Below are 19059 nucleotides of genomic sequence, written 5' to 3' on the forward strand. Positions count from 1 at the left end.
AGGGTGTTCTTACGTCCCACGTCACGATTCATCACTGGGGCAGTCAGGGCAGGAACTCAAGCAGGGCAGCAACCTGGAGACCGCAGCGGAATACTGCTTGCTGGCTTTCTCCTCATGGCTTGCTCAGCCTGCTTTCTTACACACCCAGGGCCACAGTGAACTGGGTCCTTCCACATCAATAATCAACCAAGAAGATGCACCATAGGCTTGTCCCACAAGCCAATATGGTGGGGGCATTTTCTCGATGGTGGCTCCCTCCTCTCAAATAATCCTTAGCTGTCAGGTTGACATAAAACTATTCAGAACAAAGCTGGGCAGTGGTGGTGCACACCTTTAATCCCAGCACTCAGGAGGCAGAAGCAGGCAGATCTCTGTGAGTTTGTGGCCAGCCTTGTCTACAAGAGATAGTTCCAGGACAGGCTCCAAAGCTACAGAGAAGCCCTGTCTCAAAAAGCAAACAAAACAAAACAATCCAGAACAGAGGGCCAGATGGGAGGTGGCAACCCATGGAGTGAAGGTTGTCACTCAAAGACATGATGTCTACTGGGCTGGTACCAGGTACATACCTATGATTCCTGCACTCAAAAAGCCAAGAGGATCATGAGGTCAGCCTGGGCAACATAATGAGCTGTCTCCAAAAGCCAAACCTAAAATCAATATAATAGATACAGTGTCTGTGATGATCTCAGAGTCTTCAGGTCCTCTGCTTGGTGACAAAGTGTGCTGCCCTCAGAGCCACCAATGCTCCTGCAGTATCAACAGCCTTTCCTGTGTGTCTCTTCCCTCTGAAGTCCACCTGACACATCCTAGTCCCACCTATGCCTTCCCTTGCTGGGATGCTGGCCGCCCATCTGCCAGAGCATCCCTCTGCAGTTCCCACGAAGGCAGGCTGGGAAAGGTCTTTTGTCATTCCTTGCACAGTCCGGTCCTCAGCAGTCTCGAGTGTTCCAGGCAGTGAGGGCACAGCAGTGACCAAGACTCTTGTGCCCATGAAGCTTCGCTGGTTGCTGATCACAGGTGATCTCCAGGTTGTGGAGACACCGCCTTATTTAGAAGAGCTGGGGACGGCTCTCTGATGAGAAGACTTTTGAGTGGTTGATACACACAGAGGCTGTGGGGTCAGAATGGAGGTTGAAGAGGGCTGGGATTTAGTCTTCCTGGCTCACTGCTGTGTTACCAGCACACAGACCCAGGCCAGGACCACAGTAGCTTTTCAGTAAAGTTTGGCAGAATACATGTGCATGGGTATGGGTATGAAAGGTCGATGCTGCTCACTTAAGGAAGGTTATTGATTTTTTTTTATTGATGTGTACTCTACAGGATGGGGGCTTCGTGATGACATTTTCACAAATATGTGACATACTTTGGACACTTTCAACTCCCATCACCCTTCTTCTTTCCAAATTCTATTGTCATGCTTTTAAAATTAAATGATTACTATTATTAATAATTTGTGTGTATGTGTGTGAGGTGGGTATGGGTATGTGTGCCACAGTGCATGTGGAGAGGTCAGAGGTCAACCCCGCGGAGTCGGTTCTCTCTTTCCACTTTATGTGGGTCCTGGGGATTCACTCAGGTCTCCCGACTTGTGCTGCAAGCACCTCATCCACTGAGCCATATCTCCGGTCCATATTTTTTCCCCCTTCAAATCTAGGTCTTGTGTGAAAGAAAACATGACTTTCATCGTTGTGATACTGTTTATTTTCCTTAGCATGACGATTAACAGTTCTTTCAATTTTCCAGAAAATAGCAGCATCTCATTCTTTATGACTGAGCCGGACTCCTTCACACACGTCCCCACACCTTCCTTCTCGGTCCATCTATTATGGGGTAGCGTGCCTGGTCCTCCAACTCTGCTGTTGCAAACACGGCTGTGATAAACATGGGTAGGCAGGAAAGAAGAAATCCGTTTTTAGGACTCAAAATTAAACACCTTTAGATAAGCTTAGTACATTGATTTCAACTTTTATGAGAGAGAGAACACTCTGTGTGGGGTCAGGCATGTGGTCTCCAGGCTGTTTCAGACACTGCCCACGCGTTCACCTCTACGGCCCAGGACAGGCGTGTTCCGTAGACAGCCAGGACAATAAGCAGGCAAACAAAGATGACTTGCGACTTGCCCACACTCTGCTCCTCCAGACCCTGGGAAGCGAGGGCCTCCTGGTTGCCAAGTCTTCACCCTGTCTGTGATTCCATAAATAGGCACAGCACACCCCGGGGACGGCACCATCTGTTTCCTGCCAGGTCCCAGTGCCCCAGATGACCCGTATGTCAATTCGCATCCAACCAGACAGCAAACTCCCTAACTACCCATACCCATAGGCTCTCTCCAGTCAGTGCTGGTCAATGAGGTCTTGAGTGGGTGACTGGTACAGGCTATACGCTGAGCCCCACTTGTGGATCTCTGAGGGTGCCCTGCCATAGTGAGGGGGCTCTGTTGTGTTTATCTAAGTTGTTCTATGACCAATAAAGACTCGGGAGTCAGATATTGAAGTGAAAACCTGATAAGTCAAAGAAGTGACGGAGGAGCAGCCGGCTGACCTTTCCCCTTTTGCTGGAGACCCAGGAAGCACATTTCTCCACATGTCCCAGATCAAAAAGATTGCGAATCTCTAAATTCCTCCGATTCCTTCCTATGCGTCTCTCTATCCATGTCCCTGGCTCCCCCATATTCTCTATGGCTAATTCTTGTCAACTAGTTACCGGCTCTGACCCTGATCCAAGGTTAATTTTATTAACATTGCCTTGGAGCTTTACAGTGTGATCCCACAACAGCCCCCTCTAAGGCCCCGAGAGTGAATGTGCCCCTTCTAGGTGTGTAAGAGCCCATGCGTGTATTTCTCCACACACCGTGCCTACTCTGGTGGGGGGCAAGCACAGCTGAGGAGCCCTTCTAGCCTCTGAGCCACACGGTATTTCCATAGGGTCTTGGGCACCCTCCCATTCTTCTTCCTGTGCCAAATTCTTGCTGAACTCGACATCTTTCCCTTTCCCAGGCCAGGGTTCCCCCAGGGATCTTGCCATCTCTTCAGGGTGCTGCTCATGAGACCCAAACTTCATCTTCTCTGGCATCAGCTCCCCATCCCCACCTGAATCCTCTTCCATTGAAACAGGACCATCGCCATCTTGGGGAGCTTTGGGGATACCATGGAACCTTCAAGGACTGTTCTTTCTGGGGGCAGGTGCTGCCCTCTCATCTGGGTAGGTGACTGACACCCTCCAAAACATATTTGAATCATCTGGGGGGGACTTTAGATTCTTGAAATCAATCTCTGTGTGGGATCCCATCCCTAATGGAGACCTCATTTGAATCTAATGACCTGCTGGACCCTTTCTAGCCTCTTCAGTTCGTGGTCCAGGAAAGAATGCTGCCATCAGGTGGCAGTAAGATGGCAGTGCCTGGGTCTGGTCTCAGGCTCATATGTATGTGCACGACAGAAGGGTCAGTGCACTTGTCTTTGGTTTATATCCCTCATAACCCTTTAATTAAACATATCAACTTAATAATACCTGACACATTGATGCTAGCGCCGTAAGGGCCACTTGTAAAAGCAGCAAATCAATATGGCGCCAGGCAGCCTCTTCCCCCGTTAATGTCTAGCGATTAATCTCTTCTGGGGAGGCTAAGGCATCTTTCGTGTTTAGATGCCAGCTGTTAGGCCTTCGGTTGTTGACGTGTCCTGTCTTCCTCACGTCAGCTCTACGATTCTCCCTTAAACGTCAGCTTTGCCCTGCATAGGCTGCGTAGGCCGAATCGGCCCGTATCTGCTCAAACACCTTCTTCGCTTTGTGTAACAGAAATAAAAGTGGAGAGCCGTTTATTTAGCCCCATGTGTATTTTCTCGCCTGCCTAGAGTTATAGTCCCAGGGGATTTTGTACAAGACCCAGCTGTAAAACGCAGCAGCAGCAGCAGCTGGGCGAGATGGGAACCGACCGCAATGAGAAAGAGGGCTGGGATGTTTCGGGGTCTGGCGTTTGGAGTTTGTAGTCCTGAGCTTTGTACTCTAGTCCACCTCTTGCTGGCCTTGCGTGGGTTACAGGAAGTTCAGAACCTTGGCTTCTTTCTAAAGTGGGGGTGCCTGAAGGTTGTTAGGGGGTGAGGATGTACGCAAGTGCCTTTCCATGGTAAAACCACCCCACGAAAGGAAGAGACAGCCTGGAGCAGACAAAAGACAACACATTTGTTACCTTTCCGTTGCTGTGGCAAATACCACAACCAATGCAACTTACAGAAGAAAGAGTTTGTTCGGGTTTATGATGCCACGGGGATGAGAGTCGGTGATGGCGAGGAGACATGGCAGCTGAAGCAGGAGATGAGGCTCCACTTTAAACCACGAACAGGAAGCAGAGAGTGAACCGCAACCTTTGCCCCGCAGTGAGATGCTTCCTCCAGCATGGCCACATCTCCTAAACCTACCTTTCTTAGTCAGGGTACTATTGCTGTGACGAGACACCGTGATCAAAAGCAATTTGGGGAGAAAAGTGTTTATTTGGCTTATCTTCCCCATCACTGTTCATCCTTGAGGGAAGTCAATGCAGGACCTTAAGCAGGGCAGGAACCCAGAGACAGAAGCTGATGTAGAGGCCATAGAAGAGGGCTGCTTACTGGCTTGATCTCCATGGTTTGCCCAGTTTGTTTTGTTATAGATCCCAAGATCATCAGACCAGGGATGGTGCCACCCTCAATGGACTGGGCCCTCCCATATCAATCACTAGTTAAGAAAATGCCCCCACAGTCTTATGTACAGCCTGATCTAACGGAGGTGTTTTCTCAGTTGAGGTTCCCATCGCTCAAATGACTCCAGCTTATGTCAAACTGACATAAAACTAACCAGAATACTACGCCAACAGTGCCACCAACGGGGGACCAAGTATTCAGATGCCCGAGCCAATAGGGAACATCTCTTAAAACCACTACAGGCAAAACCAAAAGCTTCAGGAAAAAAAAGGATAAAAATCAAAACCCTACAACTGACACAAACTTAATGGCATGAGATGAGTGCTCCCCCAAAGACCAGGGACAGGATGAGGGGGTCTTCTCCTGCTGCTTCTAGTCAACATTGTGCTATAAGCTTCATCCAAGCAGATGGTCACAAAAAGAAACAAAACAAAAGAGACAAGGATTGGAAAGAGAACAAAACGTATCTATTTGCACATAACATGAGCTTGTATTTTGCACAACAGATCCTGGGAACTCAGCAAGAACCATTGGGCGGTGAATAAGTTCAGCATGAAGGCAGCATGTAGCATCTGCATCCAAAACTAATCATATTTCCAGGTATCAGCAGCAAATAACCCAAATGTGGGAGGAAGGAAAGGACTCCGTTAATAATCATAAAATAGTAGAGAAACATAAAAATACTGGTAATGAACGTGAAAAAAGAGCACCAAGTTTATTCTTTGAAAACTATAAAATGTTGCTGAAAGAAATGCAGGTGGGGCTAAGAAGACAGGAAGGCAGTCAGTGGTCACGGAAGGAGGACAACATACTGAGCTGGCTTTTCTGTCCTTGGTGTTCTTCAGATTCAACACAATTCTGAACAAAATTTCAACTTGTTTTTCTGCAAAAGTTGAGAAGCTGATCCTAAACTTCACATGAAAATGCCAGAAACCTGGAATCGCCAAAACAAAATTTAAACTCAGAATTTCTAATTTTCAAACTTACTACAAAGCTACAAAGACCATCTAGTGCTGGCATAATGGTAGTCATATAGAGTGACCACATACAAGATGGAGCCTGCACTCATCCTGATGGGTTTCTGTCACCGGGCCTAGGCAATCCAGTGCTGAGAGGTCACCTTCAGCAGTGGTACTGGAGTAACTGGGACCCGCATGCCCACGCTGCACCCCTTTATACACAGACCCATGGTCAAGTGCAAGGATTAAAGGTACAAGATTTGGAGACTGAAGGGGTGAATGTCCATGTGATGTAAGGTTAGGCAATGCTTAGCTTTGATCCCAAAACACTCAGGATGAAGAAAAATGCAATAAGTTGTTCTTCATTAAAGCCTGAACTCTCTATTCCATCGTCTGCTTAGATCTGTCATGTATCTATCTACCTATCATCTATCTACCACCTACCTGTAATCTACGACCTGTAGATCTGTCATCTATGTATGTATCATCTATATTTCTATACTTATCACCTGCTTCTTCATATCTATCTAGGCATCTCCTAGGTATACATCAGGTAACTTTAAGGACGACCTGAGTGACAAAGGGCAAGCCATCTCCAGTGTCACAAAACTAGAGGCCTCATCCACTGTGGTTGGGAGGCCAGGTGACCCAGCCGCTTAGGAGACAGCCTGTGTCTTCTTGAGGTCATGACCCATGATTTTACTCCCAGGGAATGCCCCAGAGAAACAAAACCTTGACCACAAAAGTCTTGCCCATGAACCCTAGCAAATGTCCTCAAAAGGAGCACACGCCCAGTACCCATGGGCTAGAGAATGGACTGTTGAAATGCAGTGCCCGCACTGTCTGCTTTGTCTTAGGGCACGTGGTCCAACACTCACTGAATGCTAGGATCCTCCCGTAGAGCAAGCGGCATCTGGACTGGTTTCCCCCATACCCTGCAGCGCTGCCACACGTTCCCCAAGCTAGCTGTCCTTCCATAGTCTTTGTAGGGGGCCTCCTTCGCACCATTACCCTCACACTTGGGACCTTCGTAAGTAAAATAAGGGCTACCCAGATGCAAGCATTACGCTCCTGTGAAGTTAGTTAATAACAACGAGGCTCCTGAGGGACTGACAGGAGGCCTTGTATGCAGTGTGGATTTACTGCTCCAGGGCTGAGGAGTAGGAGGGTGGGAAGCACCAGGCCACCGTGAATGGATTGTGACGAAAACATCTGAGTTTTTTATTTGTTGAATTTTTCATTTATTACTTTGAGACTGTGGTTGACCACAGATAACGGAAGCTACAGAAAGCAAAACAGAGCAATGTGATTCTATACTTAAAAAAAAATCAATGAAGTGCCAATACACTGTACACATCAGACATGTTAGAACCATGATGCTAAAGGAGAAGAGTCAGTCACAGAAGGCCACGGGCTGGATGGCACCATTTCTGTGAAATCCCACACTAAGCAAACCTAGAGAAAGAAAACAGATTAGTCAGAGCCTCGGGCCGTGAGGGTTGGAGGAAGGAAGGATGGACCATGAATAGGTGTGGGGTTTATTTTCAGGACAATGAAAATGTGGAAAATTGATCGCAGGGATTGTCGCCATGACTTGGGACAATGCTGAGGATACGTGGAAAACCATTGACTTGCCTTATAGTGGTGAATTCTGGGCCATGTGAGTTATACTTCAAACAAAGCATTGTAGAGAGAAGAGACAGCGAAACCTTGGTACAGAAACCTTAACTACACCCTGGAGCTGGGCTTGGTGGGAGCTGGAGTCAGAAAGGAAGCTGCAAGCCCGCCCTCTTTAGGCCCAGGGGAAAGTCAAGGGCCACCATATTCCCACAGGCCCGCACAAACGTTTTAATTTCTTTTAAATGGGTAAAGTGCTTAATACTTAACACATTCATCTTTATACCACAGAGGCTGTAAAATATAATTTTTTGAGACAGTGCGCTGGCTGGTTTGATGTCAGTTAGATCCAAGCTAGAGTCGTCTGAGAGGAGGAAACCTCAATTGAGAAAACGGCTCAATAAAATATGGCTGTCGGGCATTTTCTTAATTAGTGATCAATGTGGGAGGGCTGAACCCATTGTGGATGGGGCCTGCTGGTCCTGGGTGGGCTGAGCAAGCCATGGGAGGCAAGCCAGTAAGCAGCGCCCCTCCATGGCCTCTGCATCAGCTCCTGCCTCCAGGCTCCTGCCCTGCTTGAGTTACTGCTCCGAGTGCTTTTGGTGGTGAATGGTTACATGGAAGTGTTCATGAAATAAACCCTTTCCTCCCCAGGCTGTTTTTGGTTATGGTGTTATCACTTCAGTACAAACCCTAGCTAGGACAGACAGGGTCTCACTCTAAAGTTTAGCTGTCTTCAGGTTCATGATTGACGTAGCTCAGCCTCCCAGATGCTGGGATTAAGGCATCTGCCACTACACTGGGCTGAAATATCATTTTTGACATTAGTTTTATTTTCTATGTAGGGAGGAGGTCATGAAGGCAAAGAATCCAAGATCCAATCAGTGTGCTGGTCTGGTCTCAATCTGAACACCCCACTTACCTACCTCTCCAGCTCTTGGGAAAATAGTATGTCATTAAAGAAAGTTTAAAATGATTTACTCAAAAATCTAACAAAAAATTCAATTTTCTTGCTTGAGGGGAGATCTTGTTGAGCTTCAGCCCCGGGGCTTTTGTGTGCTTGCTGCTCTGCCACTAGGCCAGCTCCTCAGACCCTTTCTCCTTATCGCTCCCTTCCGGAATGTTCTTGCTTGTCAGCATATCTATATTGTTGATGATAATCTAAACAACGTTGTTTTGCCACTCGGCCAAGGCTGGGGGCTCAGCATTTCAGAGCCTTGCTGTTTTCATCTGTAAAGGAAGGGTCTGGCCTCTCAGTGCAAAACAGAGGATAGAAACAAGCATGCCTGGGCACCAGCATGCTGTCGGCCCGAGGGTGGCCTGCGGGATCGTGGGCAGGAGAGACACAAATCAGAGCAAAGAACTTTCAAGGCCCCCTGTGCTCAGGCCCTGTCTTCCTGCATTCTGTGGTGCTCGGCCAGGAAGCTCAGGAGTCAGAGCCCTCCAGGGAGCTTTGTCTGAGAACTGTGAAGGCTCCAAGTAGATAAGAGGAATTGGGGCTGGAAGGGTGTGGAGAGGAGGCTGGAGAGGCCAGAGGAAGCCTCCCTGGGCCCACAGTGGGAATTTGAGCTCTCTTCTAGGGGATGTTACCAAAACTGTGTGCACATGTGCTGGCGTGCACACGTGTGCATATGCTTCATGCATCATGTGATCAGAGTACAGAATGGACAGGAAAGAACTGGATGCATTTGGGAGTGCATGAGGTGTAGCCTGGGCAGGTTGGTGGCCAGAAGGAGATGCAGGGCAGGAGGCAGAGGAGCTCAAGCCTGTAGCTTGGTCAGGGATGGAGCTAGTGGTTCCCACCCAAGATCCTGGCACACAATGGGTTGCTTGGCATTCTGGTTAAATAAACTGCCTTGTGGGTGTGTTTAGTTAAGGGTGGTGCTGCCTCTTGGAAGGGGTCAGGCAGACTGCGAAGCTGTGACCTCCTGTTCTGAAATCCTGCTTTTCTTTCCCCAGGTGAGACATGCCGCAGCTTCATTGACCTGGCTCCGGCTTCAGAGAAAGGTATGTAGTTCGCTCTGCAGCGTGTTGGCCCTGTTCCTCCAGGGGGCTCAGGCCTCTCTTGCTCTCTTTATGGAGACTAAGGGCTCCTGAGAACATACGTCATGTTTTACGGGTGGTCCAGTTTGACTTTAGGGCTTGGTGGCCGCACAGAAGATTGTCTGATGGCGTATATCACATGTTTACGAGGAGGCTGTGTGGCAGGCTTTGTCACCTGGTGATGGAAGGCTTTTCTGCCCGCATGCCTCTTAAAGGCTCTGGCTTTTCCTCTGGATGACAGGGTTAGTTTGTGGCAGCTGAATGGCTCTCCTGGCTGCTCCCTGAGGTCCCAGGTGCTCTTGGGTTGAGTTGCCAGCTCCCCACCTTCCCTCTGCACTTGATTTTCCACTTCCAACAGGAACCAAGGCATAAGAGACGAATGACTTCTCTGAGCCATCTTCCCCCACCCCCTGGGGGTCTGCCCCAGTGAGTTCTCTCTCTTCCCAAGCATGCTCTTCTTCTAGACTCTGTCAGCATACCAGCTTCCTCTTTCCTGGAATCCTAGTCTGCTGAGGTGACAGAACACCCCCTCACACACACACATACCAGTGGGTCCCCCTCACTGGTCTCTGGGCTCTGTTCTTTGCACACAGAGTCACACAGCTCCCCTCACAGGCGAGGAAACAGGCACAGCATAGTCACGGAGTTAGGAGGTAGGATTATAACCTGGCTCTTTCCTTGTTTTTTCTTTTCTTTAAAAAAAAAATGCTTGCATTTACCTGTGTGTGCATGTATGTAGGCACGTGTGTATCACAGCGCAGGTCTGCGAGGCAGAGTGTAATCTGTGAGATTAGTTCTCTCTTTCCACCATATGTGTTGTGGGGGCTGAACTCAGGGCATCGGGCTTGGTGGCAAGTGCTCTTACCCTGAGCCGTTTTCCTGCCTGTTGTTTGTCTCCTGAGACAGGGTCTCATGTAGGCCAGGCTGGCTTTGAACTCCTGATCTTCCTGGTTCTCAGAGGTCTGTTTCCTCTGTGGCTAAGGTAGATCCAGCGGATTGTGGGAAGCCTGGGGCCCCTTCTCCATGGCCTCTGGGTGAGTTCAGGCTAGCATTTTCCTCCTTGCCTTAACCTCTGCCCTCTGTGACAAATTATTGGCTGCTGAGCCTCTTGGCGGCCACCATGGTCTTATTATTGTGGTGGTTTGAGTAGGAATGGCCCTGTAGACTCGTGTTTGAATGCGTGGTCACCAGTGAGTGGCAATATTAGGAGGTATGGCCTTGTTGGAGAAATGTGTCACTGGGAGTGAGCTTAATTATAGTGGATGTGGACTCAAGGACTCACACATGTTGGTTGTGTGGGCACTCACTAGTGAGCCACACCCTAGTGTCAGAATGATTTTTAAAATTTTATTTATCTACTTTATGTGTATGGGTGTTTTGCTTGCATCTGTGTCTATATATCATATGTATGCCTGGTGCCTGAGGAGCCCTAATAGGTCATGGGATCCCATGGCACCAGAGTCATGGGCAATTATGTGCTGCCGTGTGGGTGCTGGGAACTGAACCTGGGTCCTCTGAAAGAGCAGTCCATGCTCTTAACTGTCAAGCCATTTCTCCAGCCTGTGTGTACATGCTTGTGTGTGTGCATATGCGTGCCTGTGTGTGTGTGTGTGTATTGTGTAGTGTATCATCTTTCTTTAGTTCAGGCTAACCTTAAACTCATGGTCCTCCTGTCTCAAACTCCTGTGTGTTGGGCTCACACCTAACTTAGAGTGCTCTTTAATCTTTAAAGCATACGTCACATAACAGGATCCCTTATTTGACCTCCCCGTGGGTCACATCTTGCTCAGGGTAAACTCAATATTGTTGTTATGGCCTTCATAGACTTTGTGTGACCTAGTCTTCCAGCCAGGATGTTGTCTTCTGCCACCTCCCCTTCCTCAGCTGTTCCTTTGGTGAGCCAAGCGGCTGTGTGCTTCAGGGCCTTTGCATGTGCTGTTCCTGCTCCTAGAACACTGTTCCTCCAGGATTCTGTCACAATTACACACACTTAGCAAAATCTTAGTAACACCTAAGTGCAGATGCTAGAGACAGGACTCGTATGGGCTCCCCTTCGATGCTCACGAGTACTGCATTGCTTTATCAGTGTTTGCCAAGACATGAACATTGCATACTTGTGGATGCAGATGTGTATACATTTTACATATATGGAATCATGAGTTCCCTTTCTTCTCAGACCCACAACTTCTCACCTGCTCCCCCTCATCTCCCTTCACCCCCAACTCCTCTTCCTCCTCTTTCTTCTTCTGTGCTGTGCGTAAACCAAGACCTAGTGCATGGTAAAGCATGGTTTCTATCCCAGAGCTGTACACAAGTTCTCCTGTCTTTTTGTGAATAGCTATACCTATTTGTGAATAGGATACCCTGCGATATGGAGACTTCATTTAAGTCGTCGCTTTTACACTTTGTTCTGTATCATAGCTAAGCCTTGGGGACCTGCGCACATCTCTCTCCTTCTGAGGTCAGTATACTGGGGGACAGCCGTCTGTCACGTTTCCTTCTCCAGGTCTAGTTGTATGACATGCAACTTTTCTCTAGAGGACCTTGTGCCTCACTCTCCCCAGGGTCTCCACAGTAACCTCTCAGCTGGCCGCCTGTTCTCCAGGCTGCACTGTTTAAAACCCATTCTGCACCTACAGAATACTCTAGAAGAGAAAGATGAGCATGAACATCTGCCAGCTGCTTACAGCAACATGGGGCGTGGCCGAGGGCTCTAGGCCTGCCTCCCTACTAACATCCATTTCCCTAACTCTCCAGCATCTTCTCATGCCTCTGTACCTTGTTGATATTGCTTGACCTCACAAACTTCTATTCATACTTCAAACCCTTCATAGACATGACCTGTTTTGAAAAGCCATCCCTGAGTCTTCCCAAAATGCCTGTCCACGGAGGGTCAGGTCAGCTCCAATCACACTGCTTCAGAGCCTCTTGTACCAGACCGGCACTCCCTCGGGACAGGCGATATGTTTTATCCTCTCTCACCCTAGAGTTCCAAATATTATTGACACATAGAAAGAGTTTAGTAAGGGTTTGATGAATGAAAAAAGGAAAGAGGGAGGGGGGCCTTGGGCATGGATCCGGGAGATACCTTTTGTCTAGTGACCTGGATCCAACCTCCGCAGCCTGCACCTGCTCCAGCCTTCATGGCTGAGTTGCTGTAAGCCGTCTCCGTCTCCACTTCCTGCAGACAGCAAGCCAGGGTCTCTGAAGGGTACCTGGCAGAAATCTGTGTGAAACAATGTCACAGGTAGCTGGTTTCAGGTCGCCGATCCAGGCTTTGGCTGAGCTGGTTCTCAGCCGCGCTCCTCCGGTTTCTCAGCCCCCGCACCGCTCTGTCCTGATCATGGCGCAGTTCTTCTGCTCACTTAATTTAGTGCGTTTTATTGCTTATGTCAGAGAACAGGGGTAGGCGGAGATGGGAACATACTGGAGAGAGAGTGGAACCAGCGCCACAGGGGCCCGAACTGCCATTGGTACTACCTTGGGGCTGTTGCTGGCCAGCACAGTCCTCAGCCCTACCCCCTGGGCTTCACAGTAACAACCGTTCTTGAAAACAAACACACAGCAGAGCCTGTTTGCCTGGTGCCATTTTGCTCCTCACCCCACCCCCTACCCCAGGCAGGCACACTGTAGCCTTGCCCAGGAGCAGGCTGTCCTGGATCTGTAACTGTCCCTCTGTGTGTGGCTGGAGCAAGGCAGTGTGGAGAACCCCCCCCCCCCCCCAGCCAAGCTCTAGAGAAATGATTCTCAACTGGTGGGTCCCGACCCCCTTGGAGGCTGCATATCAGATATCCCGCATATCAGATATTTACATTATGACTCACAACAGTAGCAAAATTGCAATTATGAAGTAGCAATGAAATAATTTTATGGTTGGGCTTCACCATAACCCGAGGGTCACAGCATTCGGAAGGTTGAGAACTTCTGTTGTAGAGGGACAGACAAGTTGTCAGAGCCACAGTCTGTGGACAAAGACCCACAGGAGGAGAAGTGGATGTGGCTGATGCAGGAACGGTCTAGAAGTGGTTTCTTGTCTGGTCTCAGGGCAGCAGGAGAAATAGCCCTGCGGGATGAATGGTCTGTGGAAATGCAGACTGTGTTGTGGGTGTGGGGGCAGCAGCAGGTTCTCAGGAGACAATGGTGGAGAGCTGAGCAATGGAAGGTCAGGTGCCTGGAGAGGTATAGGTGCTCACTCAAGGTCACACAGCACTCTTTGGTCAACACTGACTCACCTTCTGTTGTAGAGGACGCTTGAGCAATGTCCTGTGGACTCTGCCGCTTCCCTCCTCAACCACCCTTCCCTTCCAGGCTGCTGAGCCTCACGGCCACCGGACCCGCCCCCACCACCCTAGCTCCAATTCTGTCTTTCTTTCCCAAAGTTCAGCATCTCTAATTATGGACTCATGTAAAGCCCCTCGGCCTGGGGGAGGACGGCTCCCAGATCACAACATCCAACGATTACTTTAGCTGCTCCAATTCCAATTACGCAGGATTACCTTTCCAGGTAATTAGGGATCTGGGTAGCTTCGCCTGCTCTTTCCTCTCGCAGAGCGTTGTATTAACCCTGACCAGTGACCGGCTTTCATGTTCTATAATTGGAAACGCTTCCTCAGTACTGAGAAGCCTGTTGAGCGTAAACAGCGGTGATTTAAATTTCTAAGTGGCTCTGTGGGTTCGGCACACTCTGCTGAGAGATCATTGTGCGGCTCAGGGGCCCATGGGCTCCGCACAGAGTTGGGCGGTTGCTCATCCCGCACGTTTGTGGGAGGGGACCAGGATCCACAGCCTCGGTTAAGAGAACATTTGCCTGGAAGTCTACCCGCTGCTCACTGCTGAACCACCCTGCTTGGGATGTCCTGACATTTGTAACCAGATCTTATCGGCTGTGTTAGTTCACCTGCTACTATAACAAACACTTGCCGTCACTTAGGAAGAGGTAGGATTTGTATCTGCTAACAGTGTGAGAGGCTCCATCCCCTGATCCTTGGCCCTGTCATTTTGGGCTTATGGGAGGCAACACATCTGGCAGGGTTTGGTGGCAGAGCACACAGAGGGAAGGGCAAACCAAGCTCCCCAAGTCCCCTTTGAGGCCACGCTCCCAATGACCTCACTTTCTCCTCAAATCTGCAGTTGTCACATCTCTTACATAAGTGGCACAGGACTTATGTCTGACATCTGCCGTGTGCATGATACTATGTGCTCGTCTATGGTGCCTGTGCAGTGTGAAGCATATTCCAGATACCCTATACCACCAGGCACAATGCAAACAAGATGGAAACTATGTAAATGAATAGAAATAGCTGCTGGTCTGCTTTGTTAAGGCAATAAAAGCCAATCTATGTTCAATATGGATCACTTTCCTTTTCTTGAGGCAGGATCTCACTACATACCTAGCTCTGTGTGTTCACAGACAAACACCCTTAGCGACAGAACCCACTACCTGGTTAAGACACAAAGCCAGGGACAGCTCAAAGATGGGAGACCCAGCACAGAGGGTCCCCTGTGTGTGGTTCAAAGCTGAAGCTGCCGGGCCTTGTGCCTCCCCTGCCACCCTTATTTGGGGACACTCTGCTTGCTCTCTCTCCGGGTGTTGATTTGGTTTGTTGTTTGCTCTTCCTCAACAGTGGCTTTAGGAAGCCAGTTTGTTTTTCTTAGAATGCTTTACAATTACTAATTGGAATGATATCAAAAGCTCCTAGGGGTGGGAGATGGCTTAGTTGGTAAAGAGTTTGCTTGACAAGCGTGAGGCTCTATGGGTAGCATAAGCCTGCAATCCCAGCTCTGGGGAGGTAGAGATGGAGGCTCCCTGGGACTCACTGGCCTGCCAGACTAACTTGCTTGGCAAGCTTCAGAACTTTGGAAGAGTAAAGTAAAATATAAAAGTAAAACTAAAACAAAGAAAGGTGAATGTCAGTCTGAAGACTGATATTCAATATTGTTCTTTGACCACTACATGCCCAAACACACCTGCATAAAATAGACACACACACACACACACACACACACACACACACCAATTTACTTCAGTTTTAGTAAATGCCAGGCCCAGCCCCACAACTAACTGAGAAATTGAGGCTATCTCTGTATCAGGCTATACTTGAGCAAACTGAGGCTAAGTGAGGTGGAGACATCTTGCTGAGATAATGTGGGCAGGGGCTGTGTTACCTGAGTGTCTCCTGCACTGGGGTGGGGCGGGGGAGAGGGTATGGGAATGAAATGATTCCTGGGCAAACTGGCCAGGGAGGTGAGCTGGGCAAGAAGAGATTACTAGGGTGGGGTAGGGAGTGCAGGGGCTCTCGTGACTCTCCAGCCTTCTGCCTCTCGTGTCCTCCCGCTTCATTTCCCTCCTGCTCTGCCTACTGCTTCAAGAAAGCGACCGATTCTTGTTCCACTCCCCCAAAGGCCATGTGCTAAAGGTTTGTCTCTCAGCCTATGGCACCTCCTTTAGAAGAAGTGTCACGGGTAGGCCTGGTGAGAGTCAGTTATGTTGTCAGGGCTGTGCCTCAGAAGGGGACATCAGGACCCTAGACCCTTCTCCCATCTCCCTGCTTCCTGCCCATCAGGAAGGAAGCCACTTTCCTCCTGTGTGCTCCTGCCATGGTGGGCAGTACCCACCCTAGTCCACAGCAAGAGGTCAAGAGACTTTAGCTGAAGCTACCTGTAGAGATATCCTCTGGTTGAAACATGTCTTTCAGGCTCAGGAAACAAAACTCAGGAAACCCCAGGAAATTCTCAGACTTGGAAAGCTCTCAGGACCCCTTCTGCAGTCATGCAAACAGGAACAACTGAGGGGGCACAGCTTATAGGGGTGCAGCTTCTGGGGGCACAGTTTGCAGGGGTGCAGCTTCAGGGGATACAACTTCTTGGGGCACAGCTTCCAGGGGTGCAGCTTTCAGGATACAGCTTCTGTGAGTGACCCCAGTAACCCTCTGGTTCACCAAGCTAGACTCTGGGGAGGGTGCTGTCTTTAGTCTGTTGTTGGTTCATTTATGTCCCCCCCCCAAGAACATTCACATGACACCCCTGAGGCTGTTAGCCATGGTAAACCTGTCCCATCTCAGTTGACTCTTCCGGGATTTTGTCCCCTGGAACAGAAATACAGGGACGTGGGCTCAGCAGCTGTTTCCAGACAAGGAGCGGAGGCCCCCAGTGGAGTTCTGTGTTTGTGTCTACCCAGCTAACGTTCAGTTTACTCCACAAAGGGTGGCACAAGATCCCATCCCCCCCAGACATGCCCCCACCCCCTTCCTTCTTCCCACAGCTCTCAGGTGTGTGTCAGAGAAGTTGAGCAGGGGGCCTGATGTTGCACAGCACAACACCAGATCCACTTGACCTCATGCTGGTTTCGCCCCGTCAGAAATGTCTTCCCACCCGCAGCTCTGGTCCCTCTTCTGCTTCCTGGGCTCTGGATATGCTTTGGGCTGCTCACTGTGTGTCTCCAGAGCCTGGGAGGCCCCTGCCTTGGAGCAGACAGCTGTCAGGGTCCACGTGTTGGAGCAGCTGAGGGAATCCAAGGCACCCTCTGCTCCCGCGGCATCCCATCTGCCGCCTCCCACAGCCATCTGCTGGGCTCGCCGGCGGCATTGCCGTGCTTGACTGTGGCGTAGATGCCCAACAGGCTTCATGGCCTTGTGGCATCAGGGAGCCACTCATACCTGCAGCCCATGGAACCTCAAACTCTAGGCAGCCTCCCAAGGGGGCATTCTTAGAGGCCAGAATCCACTTAGCCTTGTCCTCCCAGCCCCCAGGGTCAGCTGGATGGATGCCAAGGAGACTCCTCTGGCTCTCTGTCCTGGGCTGCACTGTCCTTGCTGGCCGGGAGAGAGGCCGATGTGTGTGCTGGAAAGGGTTTCTCTGGGCGGCTTCTGCCTGGTAACCTTCGGCATTTGTCTCTCCCTGTCTGTAGACTGGCGTGGAGGCTGTCCACCCCACTCATTAGGTTCTGTTGATCGTGGCGCTGGGGACAGGGGAGCCTCAAGCTTGCCAAGACAACGCTCTGATGTCTAGTCACATCCCCAGCCTGCTCTAAGTCACTTCAATGATAGTTTTACTGAAATTTTGTTGCCCTCCTGGGCAATCTGCCCATGGAAAGTGTCTACTCTAGCAATAGCGTCGGAGCTATATACCCACTGCCACCCAGTCTAGAGCATCTTTGTCACTCAGCTCCTCTCCCTCCACAGTTGCCCCCAAATTAGACAGCGACAGCACCCAGTGCCCTGCTGTTTTGAAGTTGTGGCCCCTGTCATTAATTTCACTTCTAAAGTTTTTTTTTTTTATAAAAAAAGTTATCAGTTCTCTCTCTCTCTCTCCTTTTCTGCATGCATGTATATGCATGTGTATACATGTGTGTTCATGTGTGTTCTTGCGTGTATATGTGTGTTCTGGTGCACATGTATGTAGCGGGTATATGTGTGCATGTACATCTGTGTTTAGGTGTTTCTTTTTCTTTTTCTTTTGGAGCTATAGTCACTGAACCCAGGTTTCCTGGATTCAGTAGACCCATGAGCTGCAAGAACCTCTTGGGGGTTGCTAGGTGTACGCCACCCAACATGGCGTCACCGGCTTTTTACATGGGTGCCGGAGTCACACTCAGGTCCTGTGTGTGTGTTGCAGGCACTTTACGCACTGAGTCACCTCGCCAGCCCAGTAATTCATTTCTTTTGATTGCCAAATAATGTGCTTTTGAAATTGACACAATATTTGTACTTATTTATGGGGTATCAGACTTTGACGTGTGGCTGTAATGTGTAATTATCAAATTGGGTAATTAGCATTCTCAGCTCCTCCAGCAGTTACTTCTAGAGGCTCTAAAATATACAGTAAACCACTGTGGACTGTACCAACCCTCCGGCTCTCTCCTATGAAACTCGCTTAAATTGGTTTTCCTTTTGGTATGGATAGAATACATTTTGCTGAGCTATTATTTATTTGTTTAAACCTTTTCAAAACTGGAGAAAATAGCACAATTCAGAGATGTGGGGAAATACACAGAGAGCTTGACAGGCCATCGTAAATCAAACCCCCAGGCTGGGAATGTAGCTGCGAGGCTCTCAGAAGCCACTGTCCCACTGCCTCCTGCACTGGGAGCTCTCGCTTAGTGTTACAGCCGCAGCTGGCAAGCTGGGGCGTCTTGTCTTTTTGTAAATAAAGTTTTATTGGGACACAGCTGTGCCCATTCTTTCTGTGTGGCCTGTGTTTTGCTGCTTTTGTGCTACAAGGTCAGAGTTAGGCAGCAGTGGGCTGAGACTGTCTGGCCTGCGTTCACTCTCTGGTTCTTCATAGAAAAGGTCCTCAAGGGTCACTCATGGTGTGGCGTGAGTCAGGATTATATGTCTTTGTGTATATGTGTATTTATGTGTATGTGTGTGTGTGTGTGTGTGTGTGTGTGCCCATATGCATGAGAGTGCACACAGAGGCCAGAGTTCAACATATGGTGCCTTTCTCAATTATTTATCTTATTTTTTGTGATAGGGTCTCTCACTGAACCGAGAGCTTGCGGTTTGGGACAGTCTAACTGAGCATGCCCAACCTTTGCATGGGTGCTGGAGATCTCACACAGATGCTCATGGCTCCAGAGCAGGTTCTTAATGAAATGAGTGCTCTCCTTACCCCCCCCCCCCATCCCATTTCTTCTTAAAGCGAGATAATAAATAGCCCATCACCAGCGCAGGGCACATTTACCCGCCGAGGAAAGCTCAGCTGTCAGGAATAGTGACACTGATCACAGGTGTGTAAATATCTGTCGGAATCTCGATTCTATC

General features: G+C 49.3%; 1 protein-coding gene across 2 annotated transcripts in view; it reads left to right on the top strand.

Moving 5' to 3' along the window:
- Positions 1-19059, top strand: part of Gsg1l (GSG1 like) — a 192699-nt gene that overhangs the window by 50784 nt on the left and 122856 nt on the right. For both annotated transcript variants that reach the window (XM_085693051.2, XM_085693050.2), the window contains exon 2: positions 9215-9262. In XM_085693051.2, the coding sequence (XP_085549177.1) occupies positions 9215-9262 (48 nt within the window). The remainder of the gene's footprint in view (positions 1-9214; positions 9263-19059) is intronic.

The sequence above is a fragment of the Myodes glareolus genome, chromosome 7 (assembly GCF_982192425.1).
Source record: "Myodes glareolus chromosome 7, mMyoGla1.1, whole genome shotgun sequence".
Taxonomy (NCBI): Eukaryota; Metazoa; Chordata; class Mammalia; order Rodentia; family Cricetidae; genus Myodes; species Myodes glareolus.